Source organism: Eublepharis macularius, chromosome 17, assembly GCF_028583425.1.
Source record: "Eublepharis macularius isolate TG4126 chromosome 17, MPM_Emac_v1.0, whole genome shotgun sequence".
NCBI classification, from domain to species: Eukaryota; Metazoa; Chordata; class Lepidosauria; order Squamata; family Eublepharidae; genus Eublepharis; species Eublepharis macularius.
The window spans coordinates 15,953,711-15,974,664 of NC_072806.1; the positions used below are offsets into that span (position 1 = coordinate 15,953,711).

General features: G+C 45.9%; 2 protein-coding genes across 3 annotated transcripts in view; one reads left to right on the top strand and one right to left on the bottom strand.

Moving 5' to 3' along the window:
* The window catches only part of NPHP4 (nephrocystin 4), a 105,777-nt gene extending 86,929 nt beyond the window's left edge, over positions 1–18,848 (bottom strand). Inside the window, exons 1-4 of the mRNA XM_055002010.1 lie at positions 18,815–18,848; positions 15,717–15,776; positions 13,059–13,249; positions 9,150–9,302 (exon numbers count right to left, since the gene is read on the bottom strand). Coding sequence (XP_054857985.1) covers positions 9,150–9,302; positions 13,059–13,196 — 291 coding nt within the window. The 5' untranslated portion in view covers positions 13,197–13,249; positions 15,717–15,776; positions 18,815–18,848. The remainder of the gene's footprint in view (positions 1–9,149; positions 9,303–13,058; positions 13,250–15,716; positions 15,777–18,814) is intronic.
* A 1,947-nt stretch (positions 18,849–20,795) lies between these two features.
* Positions 20,796–20,954, top strand: part of KCNAB2 (potassium voltage-gated channel subfamily A regulatory beta subunit 2) — a 132,900-nt gene continuing 132,741 nt past the window's right edge. For both annotated transcript variants that reach the window (XM_055001535.1, XM_055001534.1), the window contains exon 1: positions 20,796–20,845. The gene's annotated coding sequence lies outside the window, so the exon portion shown is untranslated. The remainder of the gene's footprint in view (positions 20,846–20,954) is intronic.

Here is a 20,954-nt window from a genome sequence, read left to right on the forward strand (position 1 = left end):
CCAGCTGAAGTCCCTTCCCAGTACAATCTAAGACTAAGACGAGATGGAGTCTGTTATCACTCATGTCACTCAACTTAATATCATTTACTGGTCTAACCTCTTGATGATCTCGCCTCTCAGGGACATATCAGGGCTTCAGTCACCTGAAGCCAACAACATCCATCCCCTGCTGATGACCTTGAAACTGGAATCCATTCAAAGGGTAACAGGTTTACATTACACAGCATCTCATATGGAAGGGACAGAAACAGAAGTCCAAATCTCATCATAAGAGTGCGGGTTTTGAATTTTCTGCCTTCAAGGAAATTTTTCCACATCTGCTAACAAAGCCCAGCATGCCTGTCACAATTTCGGGCACCTTCCCTCCCTGGCTCCTTAGTAACTGTTCTCTTGGCAATCATGAGGACTAGAAAATTAGTTTACTATAAAACAGAGCATATTTTAAAAGTGGAGTTGCAGTCACCGTATTTAATAATCTACATTTTTTTAAAAAAAAAGAACTACTCAGGGTTCTAACAAGAATCTGTAGGGCACACAACTGTGCCATCGGGAGTACCCGTGTCACCAGCTTGTGAAGTATGATTTTTACTAGAAAACTCAATCCAAAAGTTCTGCTGGTTAATTGTCATTGACTTTGGAGGCTAGAAAGGAGGAACCTCATGGTCTGTCAGCACCCCCTGGGATCTGTGCTCTGCTGCCTCTTGTGGCAATCAGGCAATCAGGGTGACAAACCAGAAGGTTTCGTGGGCTGCAATATTGTCCCAAACAATGCCACATGCCCAGGCAGTCCGTTGATTCTCCCTGATCAGATAGGGGTATTAAAACTTCTCTAATTGATTTGGCATCCTTTCAGTCAATGGTCATCCTTGCCTGAGTTTGCCTGGTCCTAAATTGTGCATGTGAAAAAAACATGCTCCATTGTCAGTCTACCACGGCCTCTTAGATTTCCCTCTGGCCTCAGAAGTGGGGGCCTCAGGCTTCTGGCTTTACTGTCTGCACATTTTCTCTGGCCTAGCATCGTCTTATGATCAAAGGTCACCTGTCACTTTGTACAGAACTGACCTCTGTGATTAGCATATAAACCTAAGTGAACAGAAGTGAACTGAATCTGACCCTCGGCCTACAGAGGTCGGGATTGTCTGACTGACAGCATCTCTCCAGGGTCCCAGGTAAAGAGGTCTTTCATGTCACCTACTACCTGATCCTTTCAGCTAGAGATGCTGGGGATTGAACTTGGCACCTTCTGCACGCCAAGCAGATGATCTATCACTGAGCCCTTGTCACCCCAGCAATACAAAGCACTAGAATCCAGGCTCTTCTGTCTTGGGCTAGTCAATAGAACAGGACCTTCTGCCTGCTGTGGTTCAGGCTCTGGCTAAAAGCTCCCACTCCATTTCCTACAGCTGAGCTCGTAGATGTGGAGCTGAAGAACATAACCTGCCAATCTGGACTCAACCAGGGTCCCTCACAGCCCTGGCCTGTCCCAGCCCTAACATCAGCAGTAGTAAGCTGTGAGGATGCTTTGCCTGAGAAGAGAAGGGAAGTTAAAGAGAACGGCAAAACCAAAAGAGAATCATATCCTGCCCGCTTAGGGGAGGGGGGTAGATGTCGTGAGGAATTTGTCCAGCAGTCTCCCTGCGGATCTGGGTGCCATTTCTGGCAGCACTGTGATCGAGCAGCAGGTTAATCCGTCTGTTAAAGAGTCATTATCCAGGTGTCATGAGCAAAACATTTACCGTAATCACGGACTGTCAGGGACGGATAACAGAGAGAGACATTAAAACATCAGACTGAAGAAATAAATCGTTATTCTATTATCTTTTATTGCAAAATGATGAAAAAAATGGCCAGTAATTCCTGACAAGTGGGCAAAGAAGACAGAGTTATGTTTTGATTCCTGAAGCATCAGGCTCCCCTTCCAACGTCGGATCTGTTGCGCCGCTAAGTTTTATCGCCATCTCTAGAAACGCTAATATTGGTTTTACTAACATACGTCTCACTTCTAGCATCTCCTCTGTACAAGGGCCATCAGGCTCTCTTTTCAAGCAGCCTGGAAAGTATTGCAGTGAGGGCCTGAGAGAGAAAAACATTAATTATTTCTCTCTGAGTCAGGAACGCCCATTTCTTCAATGAGTGCGCCCAATTACAACTTGAACAGCATCAGTCAGCCTGTGAGAGAAGGGAATATTAGCAGTGTCTTAGCTTCAGGGTGTCAGCATGATGCACCGGTTAGCATGCTGGGGTAGGATCTGGGAGACTCAGGTTCAAACTCCTGTTCAGCCCTGAAATTCACTGGGTGGTGCTGGGCCAGAGGAGGAAAGGAGAGGAGAGGAACAACTTATATCCAGGAGAGTATATGTGCCACGATTTCACAGAAGCACAGGACCTGGCAGGGGGTGGCAAAAAATCAGTTCCCTGAGAATCTCAGCTTTCATCTGAAAAGCAAGCTTCTAGTCCTCAATAGCTATGAAGATATGTTTAAAGTATCTCTGCAATGCCCAGCAGAAGGGTGGATCATCAGGATTCCCGAGAGTTAGGGGTGGGGCTCCATTGCCTCATGACTTCCTGAACTAATTATATAAATTGTTTCCCTTTGCATAACGGACGCAGGTCACAAAAATCAACTTTTTTTGGCATACAATTTGGATGGGCTGAGGGCATTAAAAATCAGTATAGAGTGCACAAAACCCTGGATTTACGGTAACCCACCTGGACCCTTTGGAAGGAGGTGGGCTATCAACCCAAAGAGATAAAACTGTATGCGTATGGTCAACAGAGTCTAATAATTCAGACAAGTCTATACATTTGCCATTAAGAATCAGTTGATTCCAACTCCATTGTGTGAAACATTTAAATGTGGCTTTCCAAGAAAGTAAACGAGGGAAATGTAATTATTTGCTGAGGCACCTCTGCAAACCTCTCGGAACAAGTGCTCCCCAATTATCATTGGGAGGAAATAATAATTGGATAATCACTGATATGAAGCTATTCATTAGCTGGAAAAGAATGGCCAGGGAAACAAAAAAAAGCAAACCCAGATCAGCAAATCATCCACAAAAGAACCCTGCTAGTGACAGATGAGACAGTGTTCTCATGCCCTCTTTTGGAGCAGCTTATCTGGATTTGACAGTTATTCTCTGTGACAGAACAGACAACTTTTCTAAATGTGCCGCATTCCAATCCCTCTGTCCAGAACACACTCAATGCAAAAACTTAGGGGGGTGGGTATTGTTGTTGCTGTGCAGATGAACAATTTTAGTGGCGCCTTTGGATTTCTCTCCCATCACACTGGATTATGGGATGGGGAGGAGATGAATTTCAAACACTGCAGATAGCAGCAGGCTGATTCAGATGGCAGCTTCAGATGGCAAACTCTATGGTATACCATAGATTCTGGGTGAAATCCCTCCCCAAACTCCCCTGTCCACAGGAACTGCCTCAGAATATCCAGGAATTTCCCAGGCCAGAGTTGGGAACCCTGGCAGAAGCTCTGGTCACTAAATAAACAAAACTGCATTTCAGTCCTCCCTGCCCTTATTCTGAACTAAAAGAAAGCTTTAGCAGATTAAACTGCATTCCTCACACTGACCCCTGACTCGCTTCTCCCGTCCCTCCACTCTTATTTTTTGTTACTGTTTGCCTCTCCCTTGCCTTTATTGTCACCCCATCTGTCCAATCTTAAACTGGAAGCTCCTCAAGGCAGGGTCTGGTCCTTTATTGATGAGGTGGCTTTGTCAAACACCATGCATGCATAGATTATGCTATGTAATTCATCAGCCAATAACCCAGCATGCTCTGAAGCAACCAAGAAACATGCTGCAGGGGCAGGCTGTGTGGTGTTGTGGCTGAAGCGTCAGACTGGGAGCAAGAAGACCTGGATCCAAATGCTTACTCCGTGGAAACTCACTGGGGGATCTTTAGCCAGCTGCTCACTCCCTCTCTCAGCCTAACCTACCCAACAGAGTTATTGTGAAGGTTGCGTGAGGGAGGGGAGAGCCACAGCTGCTACCCTGACCTCCTTGGGAAAAGTGTACGGTAAAAATATGACAGCTACATTGACAGACAGCTAGATCGGGATCAGCTTGATTCTTAATGGCTTCTGCTGAGTTCCGCAAGACGGAGTAAATTGCTGCAACCCAGGACACCATGAAGAACGGGCAGATCCTTGCTTCCCACTCCATTCATCAGCATCCCCTGACAGCAAGCCGGTGCTTTCTCACATAGGAGCGAATGGCTTTCATTCATATATGGGGAAATAAAATGTTGCCCGTGTCTCAAGAAGGGAGCTCTGACTCTCAAAAGCTTACACCCTGAAAATCTTGTTGGTTTCTAAGGTGCCACTGGACTCCAATCCTAATGTTGTTCTTGAAGACTGACAGTGCTACTCAGTGGAGCTTACTTCCAGGAAAGCATTCTTAGGATGGCCCTGTACATTCACTTGCCGCATGTGACACCAAATGACCTCTTAACAAGGAAGAGCAGGCGGTGTAATAGACTAGGATCCCGACAACAAATAAGCTATTCTCTTCCCATTGTAACAACAAGCAGTTATTAGTCTCCATATATAATAATGGGAGGCTCCCTGCACCTTCTCCCTGCACTGTGCTTTGTTCCCTACCTTCAGCCCTAGCAACAGTCACGTTTTACTGCTCACTATAAGCAACACCATACATTACGAGCTAAATTTCAAGAGATGAATTACATGACGGCACTCACGTTAAGGGAGTTGCAATGTTAGCTGGGAGGCCATGTTTTAAAAGACAGATCAGAAGGCTCTGTCAAGTTCCCCTCTCTACAGAGCCTGCAAAGATCACTCCTCAGAGAGTTTATTTCCTTTTCTCCTCCTGAAGGCTCTATTGGTTTCACCTCCCCTTCTAGGAGGCGAAGAGGACATGAGCAAACCCTCTGAGGAGCAATCTGAAATGCTTTGTTGCTGAAGTTACTGCTGGAGTAAGCTACTGCTATTTGCAAAGGCAGGCATCTCAGCAATACCAGGATTTTTCACACTGATGGCATCTTCGCTGGCAAGGGGCTGGGCAGCAGCCACGGTTTTTACTCACTGACCGGGATTCTGGATTTGCTGATGCGTGTGTCTGCTCATATAACTCAGTGCCTCTCTTGAACATGGAGCAAATGTTGGTATCCGGCCTCAAAACCTGTTCAAATCTCACCCTGGCCCTCCACCTCAAGTTCTAAGATGTGGGGAGGAGGGAGAAGAAAACACAAAAATCTACTGTAATGCAAGGTCTGTCTTCATTTCAGAATTAAAGTTGATGGGCACATTCAGGACATAACTGTATGCTGAATATACATATGACAGTTCAAGCGCTTATTGGAGAGGTCCATGGAAGGGGTAAAGCATGCAGTATTTCTCTAATGCAAGACTAGGTTTTTTCCCCCAGCTATGCCATCAAAAAAGAGGGGGTTGATTTACATTTACAATTATGTCCAGTAAAAAAATAATTTTTAGTGTATAAAATTGGGGGGGTCGGGGGGCCATTCCCCCCACCTGGGGTGGGGGATGCCCTGCTCCCACCTTTCCCCTAACCCCCACTTACCTGGCCAGTGGGGGGACACACCCCCAGAATGCCCCCCTGGGTGGCGCAGTGCGCTCCCGTGCCCACAGCGTCCCGATTCCAGCTGAATCACACCCCGCGGTGAACTGGATTTGGGCCGAATCATGCCCCACAGTGGGCCAATTTGGCCCCCTGGTGACTGCGGGAGTGCTCCCAGGCTGCCCTTTGACCCACGCAATGACATCAGAAGGAAAGGTACATGCCAGGCTCCTGATCTCCCGCCGGAGAGTCGGGGGACCTGGCAACTGAGGATGTTACATTTAGTCACTTTCCTTTTGAGTAAATATAGTACTCTAAGGTGTTTCTCTCTCATGTACTGAAATATCCTAATGGAACTTGAAATGTATAAGTAAAACTTAAAGCTCAAACACCTGATCAACCACACTGCTTGGGCAAAATGTACAACAATATGAAATGACACTCCTTGTGCTGTACTAATCGTACAATCCAAGATCATTCATGAAAGACGGACCTCCTAAATGAACACATCTAAGAAGTGGAAAGGCACAGGATGGTCTAAGGAACCGTCCATGGGCACTTGGTTTATGATTCCACCGAGGAAAAGTTAATACAGTGGAATGCCTGTTGACTTATTTGGAGTCCTGTGCAAACTCTACATCATTCCTAGAACAACAGTGGCCTCTGCTGCCTAACCACAAACATAACATATAAAAGAGAAAGAGAGGGAGGGAGAGAGGGAGGGAGGGAAATATCAATTAACTCACTGCCCTATTTCTACACCGGTTTCTACACTGTATCAAAATACTTTTTACATATAATGGAAATGTAACTGCTATCTTAATGGCCTCCACTTCAAAGACAAATCACAGCTCTGTACAAATCCTCTGGTATGAGAGAAGGATTGTTTCTTTTATTGCAAATGTTATTGGTAAAAAAAGAGAGGGAGACCTGTAAAGGGCAAGGGTGGGAATTCGGGTAGTTTAGCATTTGACCTAGGAAGCTCTTGGCCTGAGGCATCGATCACAGTAATGAGTCACTGTAGACTGTGTGCGTCCTCCTAACCAAGCCTCTTCAGGTTCCAAAGGTGCCAGTGCTGTACAACATTGTCCTCTGTAATTTCTTAATTCTTCACCTAAATTCTAAGTGGCAGCTTTCAAAGTGGCAAAGAGAAGCTCCTTTGCCAGGGTTTGGTTCCCTCCCTCTGCTTCAGACTCTGTGAGACCTTACCCAAGTTACCTAATATAGGCCTGTGCTGTAGATGCAATAGGGAAACTGGAAAGGTGAGCTGGTCACAGACAACACATTGCTTGATGCCCCATTTATTGGGTTAAGAACGTAAGAGCCCTGCATGCCAGTTTCTAAGCATGCAAATAGGTCTGAGATGAGCGTGAAGACAGGTATAAAGCTGCTGATATTACAAAGGCAACATGCTCAACATCTAAAGCAGAAGCAACCAGTGATATATAACCCAATCTGGTTTCTAGTAGAAAGGGAGCTGTGGAACAGGGGGTCTCTGATAAAAAGCTTCCGATTTCCCCTGAAAATCTAATACTTCCCCTTCCTTCTGAATAGCACCTCTGTTTTCCAACACAGCAAAGCAGTCCAAGAGGACAAAATGGGCAGACAGTCAAGTGAGAGAGATCTAGAACATTATAATGCAAGATTTTAGAGACCAGCGTAGAATTTTTAGGAACCCAGATTATCAGCCCCTGTGTCTAAACAATCGTAGACAAGAACCACCCATTCAATTTTTAGAGACCAAGAGGTTGAGAGATAAGCATTTTGCTTATGAGGCCATTAATAAAAATGTAAGGGAAGAAGAAGCTTTCAGCTGTGATATCAATAGCACCCTCCAGATTACGGTTACATTTGGGAGGAGAAGTTCCATCGGCAGAGGTCTGCATGATTTACGAAGGAATACCCTTCTCTAACCCTGCTTCCTCGGCACGTTGCATCTCTCTCTAGTTCATTACGATTATTAATAATTGATACCGACCCACAGCGGATTGTGTAACACAGAGGCCGAAGGAATAGCCTTCGCTGCACTTCCAAGCACGCTGCTTTCGACTGAAAGCTCCTTGGTGCTTCAGTGTGCCAAGACAGCCTGCCCCCGCATGTCCACTAACGCTGCCTGATCAGGATAAGCATCTTGGCAATCCCAGCAAAAATCAGTGGGATCCGCATCTGAATGAAATGTCTTTGGGACGAGAGGTCTCAGTCAATGCAGGGTGAAGCCATGAGGTTGGGGCCACCGAGAATGAAGGCCGGGACAAGGGTGGCTGCCTGAAGGTTAGTCGGGACACAGTTTGGACACATGCCCAACTGCACATGTGCATCATTTCGTAAGACAGACCGCTGAGACTGATCTAGATCAGTGTTGTCTATTCCACCTGTCAGTGGCTCTCCAAGGTCTCGAGCCAAGATCCTTCCCTGCTCTGCTCCCTGAAATCCTTTTACCTGGAGATGCCACAGAATGGACCTAGGACTGTCCACCTGCAAAACATCTGTTCTGCCATAGACCTATGACCCCTTTTCTTCATACAAGCCAAGCTCTCTCCTTCATCCTGCCCCACTAAGCCAATTGCAGACAGACAAGGCTGAGACTAATTTTGCTGCCCCAGCCTCATGGACTTCAGCTTTCCTGCGGTGCCTGTAACAGGGAATAAGCTGCAGGCAGGTGGGCTGACATCTCTGTAGCCTTGCAATTGGCTTTTGCTGTTTCTGAGCCCTCCTGTGTTCAGTCTACCTCTCAGAGCACCCTGTTTCCACTTGCCTCGCACACCTTTTCCTTGCACCTGCCGCCCATGCCCTGCAGTCAAGTTCCATGTTTTACCATGTGCCTGCCTCCTGCTGACCTGCCCTTATTCTCCCTGGTCTGCTCTCAGCCTTGTTATAGATTTCACTGCTCATAGAACACCAAGATTTACCTTTCTAACTGACTCCTCATCACTACTGGTTTTGTCTGGTATAATAGTCATTGTCGGGCCTCAAGGCTGCAATGAGTTCCTGAATTTGGGACTTAGGGAATGCAGTGTAGTGGTTAGAGCACTGGACTAAGTTTTGAGAGAGCTGGGTTCAAATTCCCATTCTGCCAAGGAAGTTCTCTGGGTGACCTTGGGCCAGTCACACACTCTCAACCTAATCCTACCTTACAGGGTTGCTGTGAGGATAATTTGGAGGAGGGGAGCATGTGGTAACCTCGGAGAAAAGCAGGGAAGAAATATCCAAATAAATAGGTTGAGATGCAGCCTGTGTTTCACCACCTTTCCCGGGCACAAGAAGGGGCTGCAGAAAGGTCAGAAGGACAGTCCCTTTACAAAACAGACCAGAGTGAGTTGAGTGACACTCCCTAACCTTTTTGAAGGCTTCTACAGCCTTGCTTCTTCTCTGCCTCTGCCACGGCCTGCCCTATATAAAATAATCATGCTGCAAGTCCTCAAGAACAACCTGGATAAGAATCTTGTCTGTTCTGTAGAAGCAAACCTTTTTTTTAACACAGAAGACATGAGTTGCTTTCATGTTTTTGAGCCATCCTGTTGGTTTGGGACATTTGCACTGGATTTGACTAGGCTGTCCAAACCGGAGCTGGCACTTGGCATGCCTCTTCCTTACCTCGTTGAAGACCACCGTCGGGGGCTGTCCTGGTACAACTTTAAGGGGCCTCGTAGCACTCCTCCAGGTCTTTCCAAAAAAATGGTGGTAGGCGACATCGAAGAAGGAAAGGCGCAGCTGGAATTCGACAGTGGATGTGTCGTCCAGTGCTCGCTGCCAACAAGAAACAATAAACCAATGAGATGAGTTAAAATGCATTGAGTACCTCAGGAAGGGAGGGGGTCGGACCATCCCCAGCGGGAGGAAAACACTTGCATCCGATTTAGCTCATCACTGTGCTGTTATTAACGAGATAATGCACTACTTATTTCAATATGTGAAGAATCTACAATTCCCACTTAGTTCCCTTTTGCCAGGGTAGTTTGGCCTTGGAACATTTCCCTTAAACTAACAACACAAAATGCTGCTGGTGTAGACAAAGGAGGACATGTACTGAGCTACTGCTTTGCCCTGGAATGACCGTTCTTTGTACTGAAAAATATTAACTTTTGGCCACAAAACAAACTAGTACTTCGTAGCAAGAACTGGGACATTAGAAAGTATAAGAACTAGGTGACTAAATACTGAGAATGTGAATTGCAAGTGTATATGCCAGGACTGTTATTAAAAAGCCATCGAATGTGGTACTGGGAACTGCACTCAGCCTCCTGCAAACCTCAGCTGTTATTTGAAAAACAGATTTCTAGCTCTCATAGCTGCAAAGATATACTTGGAAGTGTGTGAGCTGAAATGAAAGAAGACAAAGACATGGCCAAAAGAGATGTTCAGTGGCTAACAGGAGATCCATGCTCTACACAACAGCTACTTGCCCCTCCTCTGTTCTAGTAAAATACAAATAAACTATGCAAATAAACTATGCAAATCTGATTAATGTACTTAATTTATATATGTCACAGATTTCAGCTTTTTCTTGGTACAGAATTTTCACTGTTTTACACGGAGTCTGCACAAGAGAAAGCAGATAAGGAAGCAGAGCAAAGAGGTTGTAATTATACCATCAAAAGCAGGGTTACCAATTTCAGCTTAGAAAATCCTGGAGATTTGGGGGCTAATAATGCAATTAGATACACGTTTCTTATTTTTAAAAATTGAAAGCAACAATAGGGTCCCTTCCTGGACCTAGGCCCGGGGCCCCAGAGTCACTAAGACTGTCCCTGGTTCCTGGCCGTCAACAGCCAGTTTGAAAAGAGCACCTTACTCAACTTCTAGAAGAAGAACCCCGTCTTGCTCTGACAAACCTTCAGAACAATTCAGGGGCAGCTCAACAAAATACTCCTCTAAGTTTCCCTGCAGACCTGATTTCATGCCAGGACTGTATTAAACCGTGGTCTTAGTAGATTATTAAAATTGTGTGGTGTGATAAATGGATCTTCTAGGTAGGCTGGGTCACTGAGATCTTCATGGGTCATGGGGCAGCACCTTGAATGGAGCCCAGAAAGCCACAGGGAGTCAGTGCAGATGCCGGAGCACTGGTGTCACAGGCTCCCAATGACCCATCGCCATCATGTCACAATGCTTTTACATAAAAATATTACAAAATGCATATTAATTAATAACACAAAGACACTGATTGCTTCTTTTTCTTACAAGAGAAACAGTTTGTGTTTGATTAAAACTCGGTATGACCTCTGAGGATCAAAGTTGCTCAGGGAAGCGGTTCACCCCACAGGCCACCAGTTAGCCTTCCCTGATTGCAAAGAAGGTCTTTGAGCTTCTAGCAGCCCCTCCTTTCCAATACCTTCATCAAGCCCCAAATTAGACCAGAGAGGCATTACCAAGCACGCTATTAAAGATTTAGCCACTCTGCATTATTTAGCGGCACAGTGCTTTAACCCGCTGAACGTTTCAGCCCCGAGAGTCACAGGGCAACCTTCTCATGTCTCCATTTGCAGGTTAGAAGGAAAACAAACAAGAAAACAAACAAACAAAAATCAAACCCCTGAAAAAATATCCCTAAAACAGCTTTCAGGATAGCCTACAAGGAGAGGGAGCTGCTGGGAAATGCTTGAAACTGTTCTGCCAATGAGACATTCGGAAGAAATTTGCTTTAGCAGATTGGTCTTCTAACAGGGGGTGCAAGCTGACCTAAGAAGCAGAGCCAAGGCGGCAGCACCATGACTGTCTTTTTGGGGAAAGACTGGCAGGAAAAAGAAGTGAAAGGATAAGAAAGGAGGGGGAGTGAATAACACACTAACAGTCTTAAGGAGAGTTTTGATTGATGGGTAATGGAAGGAGCTGTGCAGGGTAATAAGCTCAGCTATTTGAAATCCCCCCCCCTCAATCTTCCTGCTTCCCCAGGTATCTGAGATTTCATAAGGCTTTTCCCCCATCCTGCTAACTTACCTGCACAGCCACAAGAGCTAGAAACTTGCTCCATTCTGCTCCCTATACTAAACCCTGTACTTGCCCAGGTCACAGTTAGCACCTGGCCTACAAAGAGCTGAATGCTGAATGCCCTGGGCCCCACATGCCGCTAAGACAACCTTCCACGGATGGCAATCTTTCAGTGCAACCTCAAGCATCTGATTAAGCATCCCAAATGTATGCCAAGTCCACAGAGAAAGGAAAGGCGGAAAAGGATTTTCTCACTGACTGCTCCTTGGCAATGAGTCATCTGGAAGACTCGATGAAGTCCAAGCCTGAACATTTTCTGGAAACGGGAACTAGTTGTGGTTAAGGAAACAGCAGTTTTGTGCCCCTTCCATTTTCCCTGTCAAGTTAACATGGGGACTGTTTGCAGCATATTCAGGGGAGAATTAGCAGGAGGGAGGGCCATAATTCTCCACATTGCAGAGTCTCTTTTGCAAATTTACACACACAACACACCAGATCTGGATATGAGTCCAGCAAGAGGAAAACAGCCTGGCAGGGGATATATTCGGATGGAAGAATTAGTGGGCATGGAAGAGATTAAGTATTCTGCCCTCCCGTTTACAGCACAATCCTAAGGAAAGTTACTCCAGTCTAAGCCCATTGATTTCAATGGACTTAGACTGGAGTAACTCTTCTTAGGACTGCACTGTTACTAGATTTTCCTCTGCAACATCTCACCGCCCCCCACATTTCCATTATACTGCACATGAAGTTGGAACCTAACAGTTTTGGTAAACTATCTTCTTCCAAAGTGACTTCCGTTGTTCTCCTCTCCTCCATTTTATCCTCATAACAACCCTGTGAGGTAGGTTAGGCTGTGAATGTGTGACTAGCTCAAGGTCACTGAGCAAGCATTCATGGCACAGAGGATGTCTTATCAAATTGGTTGCTTTGCTCCAGTTGACATAAGGGATAGTATCTGGCCTGAACCTTTAAGTTGGGCAGTGTATTGGAAATCTTGACCAAATAAACTTGCATTCTGTTAGACACAGTCACCTCAATGCGTCACATTGAAGTAACTGGACCCAAATCCAGACAAGGAGCATGTGTGTTGTCCAACCCAGCGCTGCTAAGGCTAGTTGCCCTGAGACTGAACCCTGCAGTGACTGCAAAGCTTTTATGGGAATCAAGAAGTGCAAAAGGTTACAGCTCTGTTGTCCAAGCAAGGGCAGGCAGGAGCCATAGCTCAGTGGTAGAGTACCTGCTTTGCATACAGAAGGTCCCAGGTTCGATCCCCGGCATCGCCAGTTAAAAGATTATATGAAACCTTCCACCTGAGACCCTGGAGAGTCACAGCTAGTCAGAGTAAACAACACTGACCTTAACAGACCAAAGGTATGACTCAGGATAAAAACACTCATGTGTGTTTGTTCAATGTGTGTGACTGAAGGCCACATTCCTGGTAGCTGCAGGGACGGTTGATGCATGCCCTTAGGCTTTATATGCCAGAAAAGAACTCTGAAGATAAGCATAAAGAGTCCCTAGGTTATTGGAGGGAGGCAGGGCAGAGGGAGAGAATCTGAAAAATCCCCTCACCTTCTTCATTATGTTTCCCTCCACTTGCTTCAGGACGCACTGGAACGCCTTTGAATCTCGGGGCGGTGGGTGGCGACACCTCTGGTTGTGCGGAGGGACGGTCAGATTTTGAACAAAGATCCTCTGCCACTCTCCCATTTTGCCTGCCTGAACTGTTGCCGCTGCTTCACTTCAGCCACAGGGACATTTGCCTCAGGGGGAAAAAACGCATTTTTAAGACATCTGATTTGAAAAACAGTTAAAACTCTGGGGGTGTTTTAGGTTGAGGGCCCCAACAACCTGACCAGAAGAGAACTTCCCAGTGCATGAAACCCTCACCTCCTGACAAACCAGTAGGAAGGTAATGCCACAAACACCGTGTCTCATAGGAAGATTACACAGTGTGGGAACTTTCCATGCCAGTCTCCCCCAGTTTCCGGGGGTGGTGGTACCCCAGCATAGTGAGGAGCCAGAGGAGCCCCCCACACACACACATACAGCCCAGGGCTTTTGATGCTACACCTGCAGCACAGGAAAGGGCTGCTCTGCAGGGCCTTCCACACCACAAATGTAACATGAGCCTGGGCCCTTGGTGTACATACATTTTATGTATTCTGAAGTCTACACGTCTAAGTTGATATGACCAACTGAGATGGCAGGGTGTGTGTGTGCACGTGCGTCCTTAATTCTGCACAATGCATAGAATGGATCTAAACATAGACAAAAAGGGGCTGTGGAAAACACAGACTTGCAATGCAAATGCAGGCCCCGTGACATTAAACTGCCTAAATGCCGTGGGGCCTGTATTTGCATAGCAAGTCTGTGTTTTCCACAAACTTCAAGACTTTTACTCACAAAAAAAACACCCCCATGCACACTCACTCCCAGTAGAGTAGGTTGGTTATGAGTCACTTCTAAGTCAGCATTGCTGGGAAGCTACAGCAGAAGCTGTTGTTCAATGGTAGGTGGGAACATAACCTGTGAGTCAAAAACCCAGATTCTGCCATCAGGAAAGACAAATTCTGCAGGTTTACCATTAGCAAACAACAGGATTGTTCAAATTCATCTACTTGTACCAGAAATCTGCAGCCAGAAATTAGGATGGCTATTTCAAAGGAAGGAGTAAACAGCAGCCTTCCTTGCACTCGCCAGCTCCTGGTAATGAGTTCCTCTCCTCTTGAGCCCATTCCTCTTTTCTCCTGATTTTCCTTTCTCCCCCAACCTCCTCCATCTGGCCCCCTGGATGCTGGACTCCTCGCTCTCCCAACCAGTCCTACTTTAACTAACTGGCTTTGGAGTGATCTGTTTCAGCCTTGCTCAGCATCCCTTCTGCCTTGGCCCTCCCACCTCCCCCTGACCCTCTTCAGGATCAAGACAGAAAGACACCCAACTGTCTTGCTCAGGTAAGTAACAGTCTAAATAAATAAGTGCCCTTCATTTTCTGCCCCATCAGCTAAGGTTTGCTTTCACTGATCTGGCTCCTGGGGGGATCTTCTGGAAGCCAGTTTTTCCTAAGACCCTCCAGTGGACAAGCACGCCTGTTTCATTCAGCAAGGTGAACCCAAGTTAACTGTAGAATGTGTGCATCTGCAGGTGATTGCTTATTCCCGCAGAAGAATGCTTTGAGCAGGGGTCCCCAATCTTTTTGATCCTGTGGGTCCCTTTGGAATTCTGACACAGAGTGGGGGATGCAACCACAAAATGGCTGCAGCAGGAGGCAGAACCAATGACAAAACGGCATTAGCAGGAGGTGAAGCCAACAGCAAAATGTCAAGGAATTAAGTTATGCATAACTCTAATAGTAACACTTCAGCATTTCAGGCAGCAGCTCTGTTTTAATAGGACGCCTATTAACATGAATATATTGCTTTAAAATATTTTCTTGCATACACATAGCTTACCTTCAGTTACACAAAGAAGATCTTTGTGCTGTGGTGGCAGCTGCTGCCAAAGCAACTTTTAAAAAACAAATCTGCGCAGCTAATCATGGCCACTCAGAAGCCCTGCTAAGCCAAAGACCCATCTGACCCTGCCCACTTGGCAGACACCAGGTAACAGGTTCACAGTCACCACGGTGCCAATGGGCACCACATTGGAGACCCCCAGCTTAGAGAATATAGAAGATAGCCATTCCTAGAGTAGCCTGATTGTGTTTTGAGAGTCAGGATAGGCTTCTAATGAACAAAACCCAGTCTTGATCTTCCTGAGCAACTCTTCAATGTCACTTGCTATGGCTTCCCCTTTCCACTTGCCCCCCTATGCGAATTCTGAAGACAGAGATGAGTATATTATTTAGGTTCAGTGATGAAATGCACTTACTTTGCAAAATTTATTTTTAAAAAACAGGAAGTGGGCTTCCTTGGCACCCACGATGGTTAGTTGGTTGGTTTTCAAATGGTGTTGCAGGAAATCCTGATGAGGTTTATCAGGAGTTCCTGAATTTCAGGATCACTAATGGCAGTCCAGTTTCCCTGAAAGCAATTTGTCCAGTTCTAATGGTCTTATCTGCTAGGCTCACGCTCACACACACACAAACATGGCAATATTGATAAGGTCTCAGTCACAATCTCCATTCACATCAAGCAACTGTTATAGCCCAGTGGTTCCTTGGCAGAGCAAACAACATGGAGGAAAAAAAGATTCTTTAGGAAGAGATGTTTTGGAAAAGCACTGTATTACCTCTTCATCCAGCGTTCAGAGCTGGGCCGCTTTGCTTCCTTCATGATTTATACATTGAAGCTGCAAAACAGAAGACAGAAGAGTAGTTGAAAGGCCTTCAGAAGTCTGTGCAACATCAATGGCAATGGAATCTTCTCATGAGGCTCGGAGTCCCATAAGCCCAACTTGCACTGAAAACATGTTTTGGATACATGGGTAAATCTTTCCTTGAATGCTTGGTAATGTAAAATGTTCTCTCCTCTTTTCACAAAGAGGTTTTCCTTGCTGCAATTTTTCCCAAACCTGCTTCACTATGATCTTTTGGGGGAAAGCAGTCAAAGCACCTGCAAATGTTGTGGAGGTGCACCACCTATACCAGAGTCATAACAACTGGAGGAATTGGAACATAAGAATTTTCACATATGATTGCTTTTTCCTTCTCCTTAGGATTCATTAGGTATTTAAGAAGATGCAGCTGCTTTCTAATCTCTAATGTTGGTGTCAATATCGTTGTAGGAATAATCAGTTCTGAGTCAACAAGATGATCATCTGATAATATGCCATTAAATCTGATGAAGGATTCAAAGAGTTTTGAGTGCTGAGAACTTGCAATGCAGGGTTCTATATGGTTTTTGTATATTGATGTGTACTTGACTATTATGCTTTTTGTAAATTATTATGTAACTATTTGTGCTTCTTTGGTTTTGAAAGGTACAGCACTCATCTATATGGTTGCACTGATTTCTACCAATTCCCTCCTCAGGATTTGGGAGATCCCCAAAAGATTTTGGTACTCAGTACTGCCGAGTCCCACCAGATAAAAGCCCTGATAATTGTTATGATTATTATTGTTGTTTTATATTATTTATTTTTTATTTATTTATTTGTGGGATTTATATCCTGCACTCCCCACGAACAGGCTCAGGGCAGGTCACAACATCACAAAACCATAATTTCAAGAGGATATATATATACACTAAATACAGTAAATTACAGTTTAAAATCATATAAAACAATAAAATATCTATATATATTCTGGGTAGGCATAACAGATCTCATGAGACAGTGGAGTGGAACAAAACAGATAAGGGTCCAGCAGGATAGTTTGCCAGCTCCTCAACCACTCTAATTGTCATGTTTGACTGTGCCCATTCATCCATGCCAATATTAAGTTTATGGTTCTGAGTTACCTCAGTCTTGTAACTGGTCTCATGTTGTAACTGATAAGTACATTCCTTAGCTTTCAACAACCACTTTCGTTTTCTCATTCTCACAGCAAGCCAAAGCTGCAGACAATCTCTTCCGCTGATATTGTTTAAACTGACCTTGAGTGTCTGAAGTGTTGCATTGCTCAGTATCTTGCCTACCTAGTGTGTGAACTCTGAAAATGTTTCCCAGACTGCCTCTGTACTTGTGGTTTAGGAGGGAGGGGGTTGATTGAGTATATTGCCTTGTAACTGCCTTAAACTTTATTCCTTTCAATGAGAAGTTGCCATGCTCATATGCATTTTACTTCATGTAATCCTATGGACCTGTGTATATGGGAAAAGACTGATTTCCTGAATAAAAGTTGTTTAACCAAGGATATGTGTCTTGCTGAAATGATCCAGGGATTTACCTGCCATAACCTGTCATCCATAGTCTGACACTAATAGGCCTGGCAGAACATCTCCATTTTATAGGCCTATGTACTATGTGACTGTACACTATGCAATTGTACACTGAATAATACAACCCACCTGAATAATACAACCTAAACTAAGGTTGACAGGTTCTTATACCCTCCCAGCAGGGGGAGGGGAGACTTGGCACTTAACTTGCCCTCCCACAAGTGCATTCTTCATGTGTACACAAAGTGCATGCACACTTCCGGTGCTTGCATGATGACATCACTTCTGGGAGTGACATCAATGCGCAGGCCCTGAGAGTGCTTCGGGGCTTCATACTGGGCTCATTTGGGTCCCCAAATGGGCCATATCATTGTGCAGAGTCCTTTTTTGTTTGTATGTTTGTGATACAGCCCACAGACATCAATGCCAAACACCATGTTCCTTGCCTCAGCCCCTCACGGCCATCAAGTCCCCCCGCACCACCAGATTTCAGACTTGTAAAAAGAAATTGTAATACATTTGGTAACTGACATATCACTATAACTCAAAATCAGTAATTGACATATCTCTGTAGCTTAACACTAAGACAAGATGTCAATTGTAATTTTTTTTAAGCCCTCCAGCAGCTGAATGGGGTGGCCACCAAGGGGGGACAGGGGAAGGAAAGTACAGGGGGAACTACTGTGTAGATGCTATATGTGTTAACAGTTGCAACAGAAGGGATACAAAAAATTGTTACCATGTGGAGGCATCCAAAGTTGACTTAGAGATTTGTTTAAAAAATTACATACAAAAATTAAAACAAGTCTGAGAATTATAATCAGATCTGGAGTTCCTGGGACTGAATGGAGCTCATAGTTTCTATGTTGTTTAGTATGTCAGGCTTAGAACTGCTTGTGCTCTGCTTCAGTATCTCTCTCTTCAACTCCGTATTGGATTTCTCCTGGTTTTAACCCTTAGCAACTTAATGCCCACTCAGAGCGGTTTACAAAGTGTTATTATTACCCCACAACAAAGAGGACTATAAATGACTTTATCATCATTATTAACAACAATAGCAGTAGTAGTAATAATCTTGCGAAAGGGGCCCGTTTGCTTGGGCTAGTGGTTGCCATTTAACATGGCTGGTCACCAGATGGACACCTGGCCCTAACTGGTCGTGAAAGGAGTGCCCTCTGCACATTCTCAGAGACTACCCTCTCATCCATGTTGTTACTTCACGTGCTTAAAAAAGGGACGCCTTTTGTACGTGCTCAGAGGCTCCATTCTCATTAGTGTTTTTACTTCACACAGTCAAACGAGAGTTTATATGCTTGCCAAAAGGGGGGAGGCTGTGTTGGGGTATGTTTCTTAGTCCAGAAGGCGAGCTGGGGGAAAGACAGAACAGGGGACCCCCCAACATTTATGAAGGGGAAAAACATTTATGAGGGGTGAAAACCAGACAGCCAATCAGCGGGCTCCTCTTATTTTCCCACCCCGTTAAAATCGGCGCTCTCCCACCCCCCTTACCTATCACTCTCGTGCTCGCCTTCGCTGGTCGCAGAGCCGCCATTTTGCTCGGACTGAACCATCAGCCTGCCGGGGAGGGGTGGAAATAGAGCAACCATCTCCCTCCTCGCTGAGGTAGCCATATTTCTATGGCCTCTCAGATCACAGCCTCATCAAAACCTTTCTCCTCCCAATAGAGATTTTCTTTTGTTTCTCCATTCTTTCGTTCTTTTTGTTTCTTTCTCTCTCTTCCCTCCTGCGGAACAGTACAATCTGGTACGACCCAAACTGACTCGACGCCGGTTGTAGCATGGGCGCTGCCAAGGTAACCAAAGGGGGCGGGGCTTGGGCAGGCGATAGCGGAGCGCGGGAAGGGAAGAGGCGGGGAATGAACTGCGCCGAACTCCAGGCTCTGAGCAGCAGCGAGAGGGGTTGCCAACTTCCAGGTGGGGCCTGGTGATCTCCTGGATTTTCAAAAAATCGATCTTCAGAAAATAGGGACCGGTTCCCCTGGAGGAAATGGCAGCTTTGGGGGGTGGACTCAGCGACATTCTTTCCCACTGACGTCCCTCCCCATAGCCTGTCCTCCCAGGCTTCACCCCCAAATATCCAGGAATTTCCTAACCCGCAGTTGGCAACCCTAACTGGCATGCAGAAATTTAATAGAGGAAAATCCCGCCTCCCCGGCTGGGTGATAACACGAGAGCTGGGGACATTAAAGTGGCCAAAAGGCAGGGCTCTCAATCACAAAATCGCTGGTTCAGAATTTCCCCTGGGCCAAAAACTCATAAGGTGGCCTTGGGGGGGCGGGAGTTGTGTTATTTTGTTGCTGCTGTTGAAGACACAGGAACAGAAAGGGGATGGGGAGTTGGCAATCCAAGCAAGGTGCTGGTGCAGTTCCGAATAAAGGCCTTCCCTAGAGTTTCTCCAGGAGATAGTCAGAAGTATCTTTCCTGTAGAGGGAGGCTTCATTTACATATAATATAATAGACACCAAGCAGCTACTCCATTTTGCCTGAATTTATCTCCAGATGTAAATGTAAGACACAAATGATGGCTGATGCTAGACCTCTCATCCTCATAACAAAAAACACTTGCAAATGAACCTTTTTTCCCCGGAAATGTGCATGTGTGTCCCACCGTCCCCAGCCCAGTTAGTGGGAGGAAAATGGTCTATGATGCAGAACAACTTTAGGCAGAACCTGAGCATATGTGTTTAAAATGTAAGTCCCACCACTTCACTGCATGAAACAAAGCTGGTGGCAGCCCACAAAAACATATGCATGCAATAGCTCTGACTCTCTAAAGCTCATACCCTGGAAATCTAGTTGGTCTTTAAAGTGCTACTGGCCTGGAATTGTGCTTTTATACAATAAACATGTTCGTCTTTAGGGTGTCACAGGCCTCCTTTTATGTTTTGGCCACTACTGTTTAACATAGCTGGAATTATGTTCAAGGTGGTTTAGGCTTTTTGCCAGGGAATATGCCTGGGATTGCCACCCACTCAAAATGAAGGAAGATGCACTGTGTTCGAAACGGTACATAGCCATGTGAGTCTGCAGTAGAACAGCAGGGCTTGAGTTCAGAGGCACCTTAGAGTGACCCCTGAGATACCTTGAAAATCTCTAAGGTGCCCCTGGACTCAAATCCTGTGTTCCAAAGCACCCAAGTAGGCATCTGCCTAGAATGGCAGGCTTTGCAGAACAAGGCCCAAGAATGCAGGGGAGAAATGCAGCCGCGAAGGATGCTTTGGGGTGGAGGGATGCAGGGGACCTGGGTACCAATGGGTACCCAGCCCTGGGAAAGATGCTGATGCGGAGGGGATGCAGGCTCGCGGCCGGGCTTTGGTTCGGAGGCCTGTCAGTCATCGGGGGGCGTTTCCCGAGCCAGCCAATCGCCTCCGCTGGGGGCCCTGCTGATTTGCATGCGGCTGACTGGCGGGGCACGGCGGCCAATGAGGAGCTCCGGGGGCGAGTTCCACTTCCACGAGGGCGAAGATGGTGTGAGCTGGCAGAGCTTCGCAGGCGGGTGCTGCGACGGCTGCTCTTGCAGGTGCGGGGGAAGGGGTTGCATGGAGAGGGGGGCCTTGCGGTGTTGGCTTTGGGGTCCTTGCAATTGTGGAGGGGGGCTGAGGTGGAGAATGCCTTGCAATGGGGCTCGG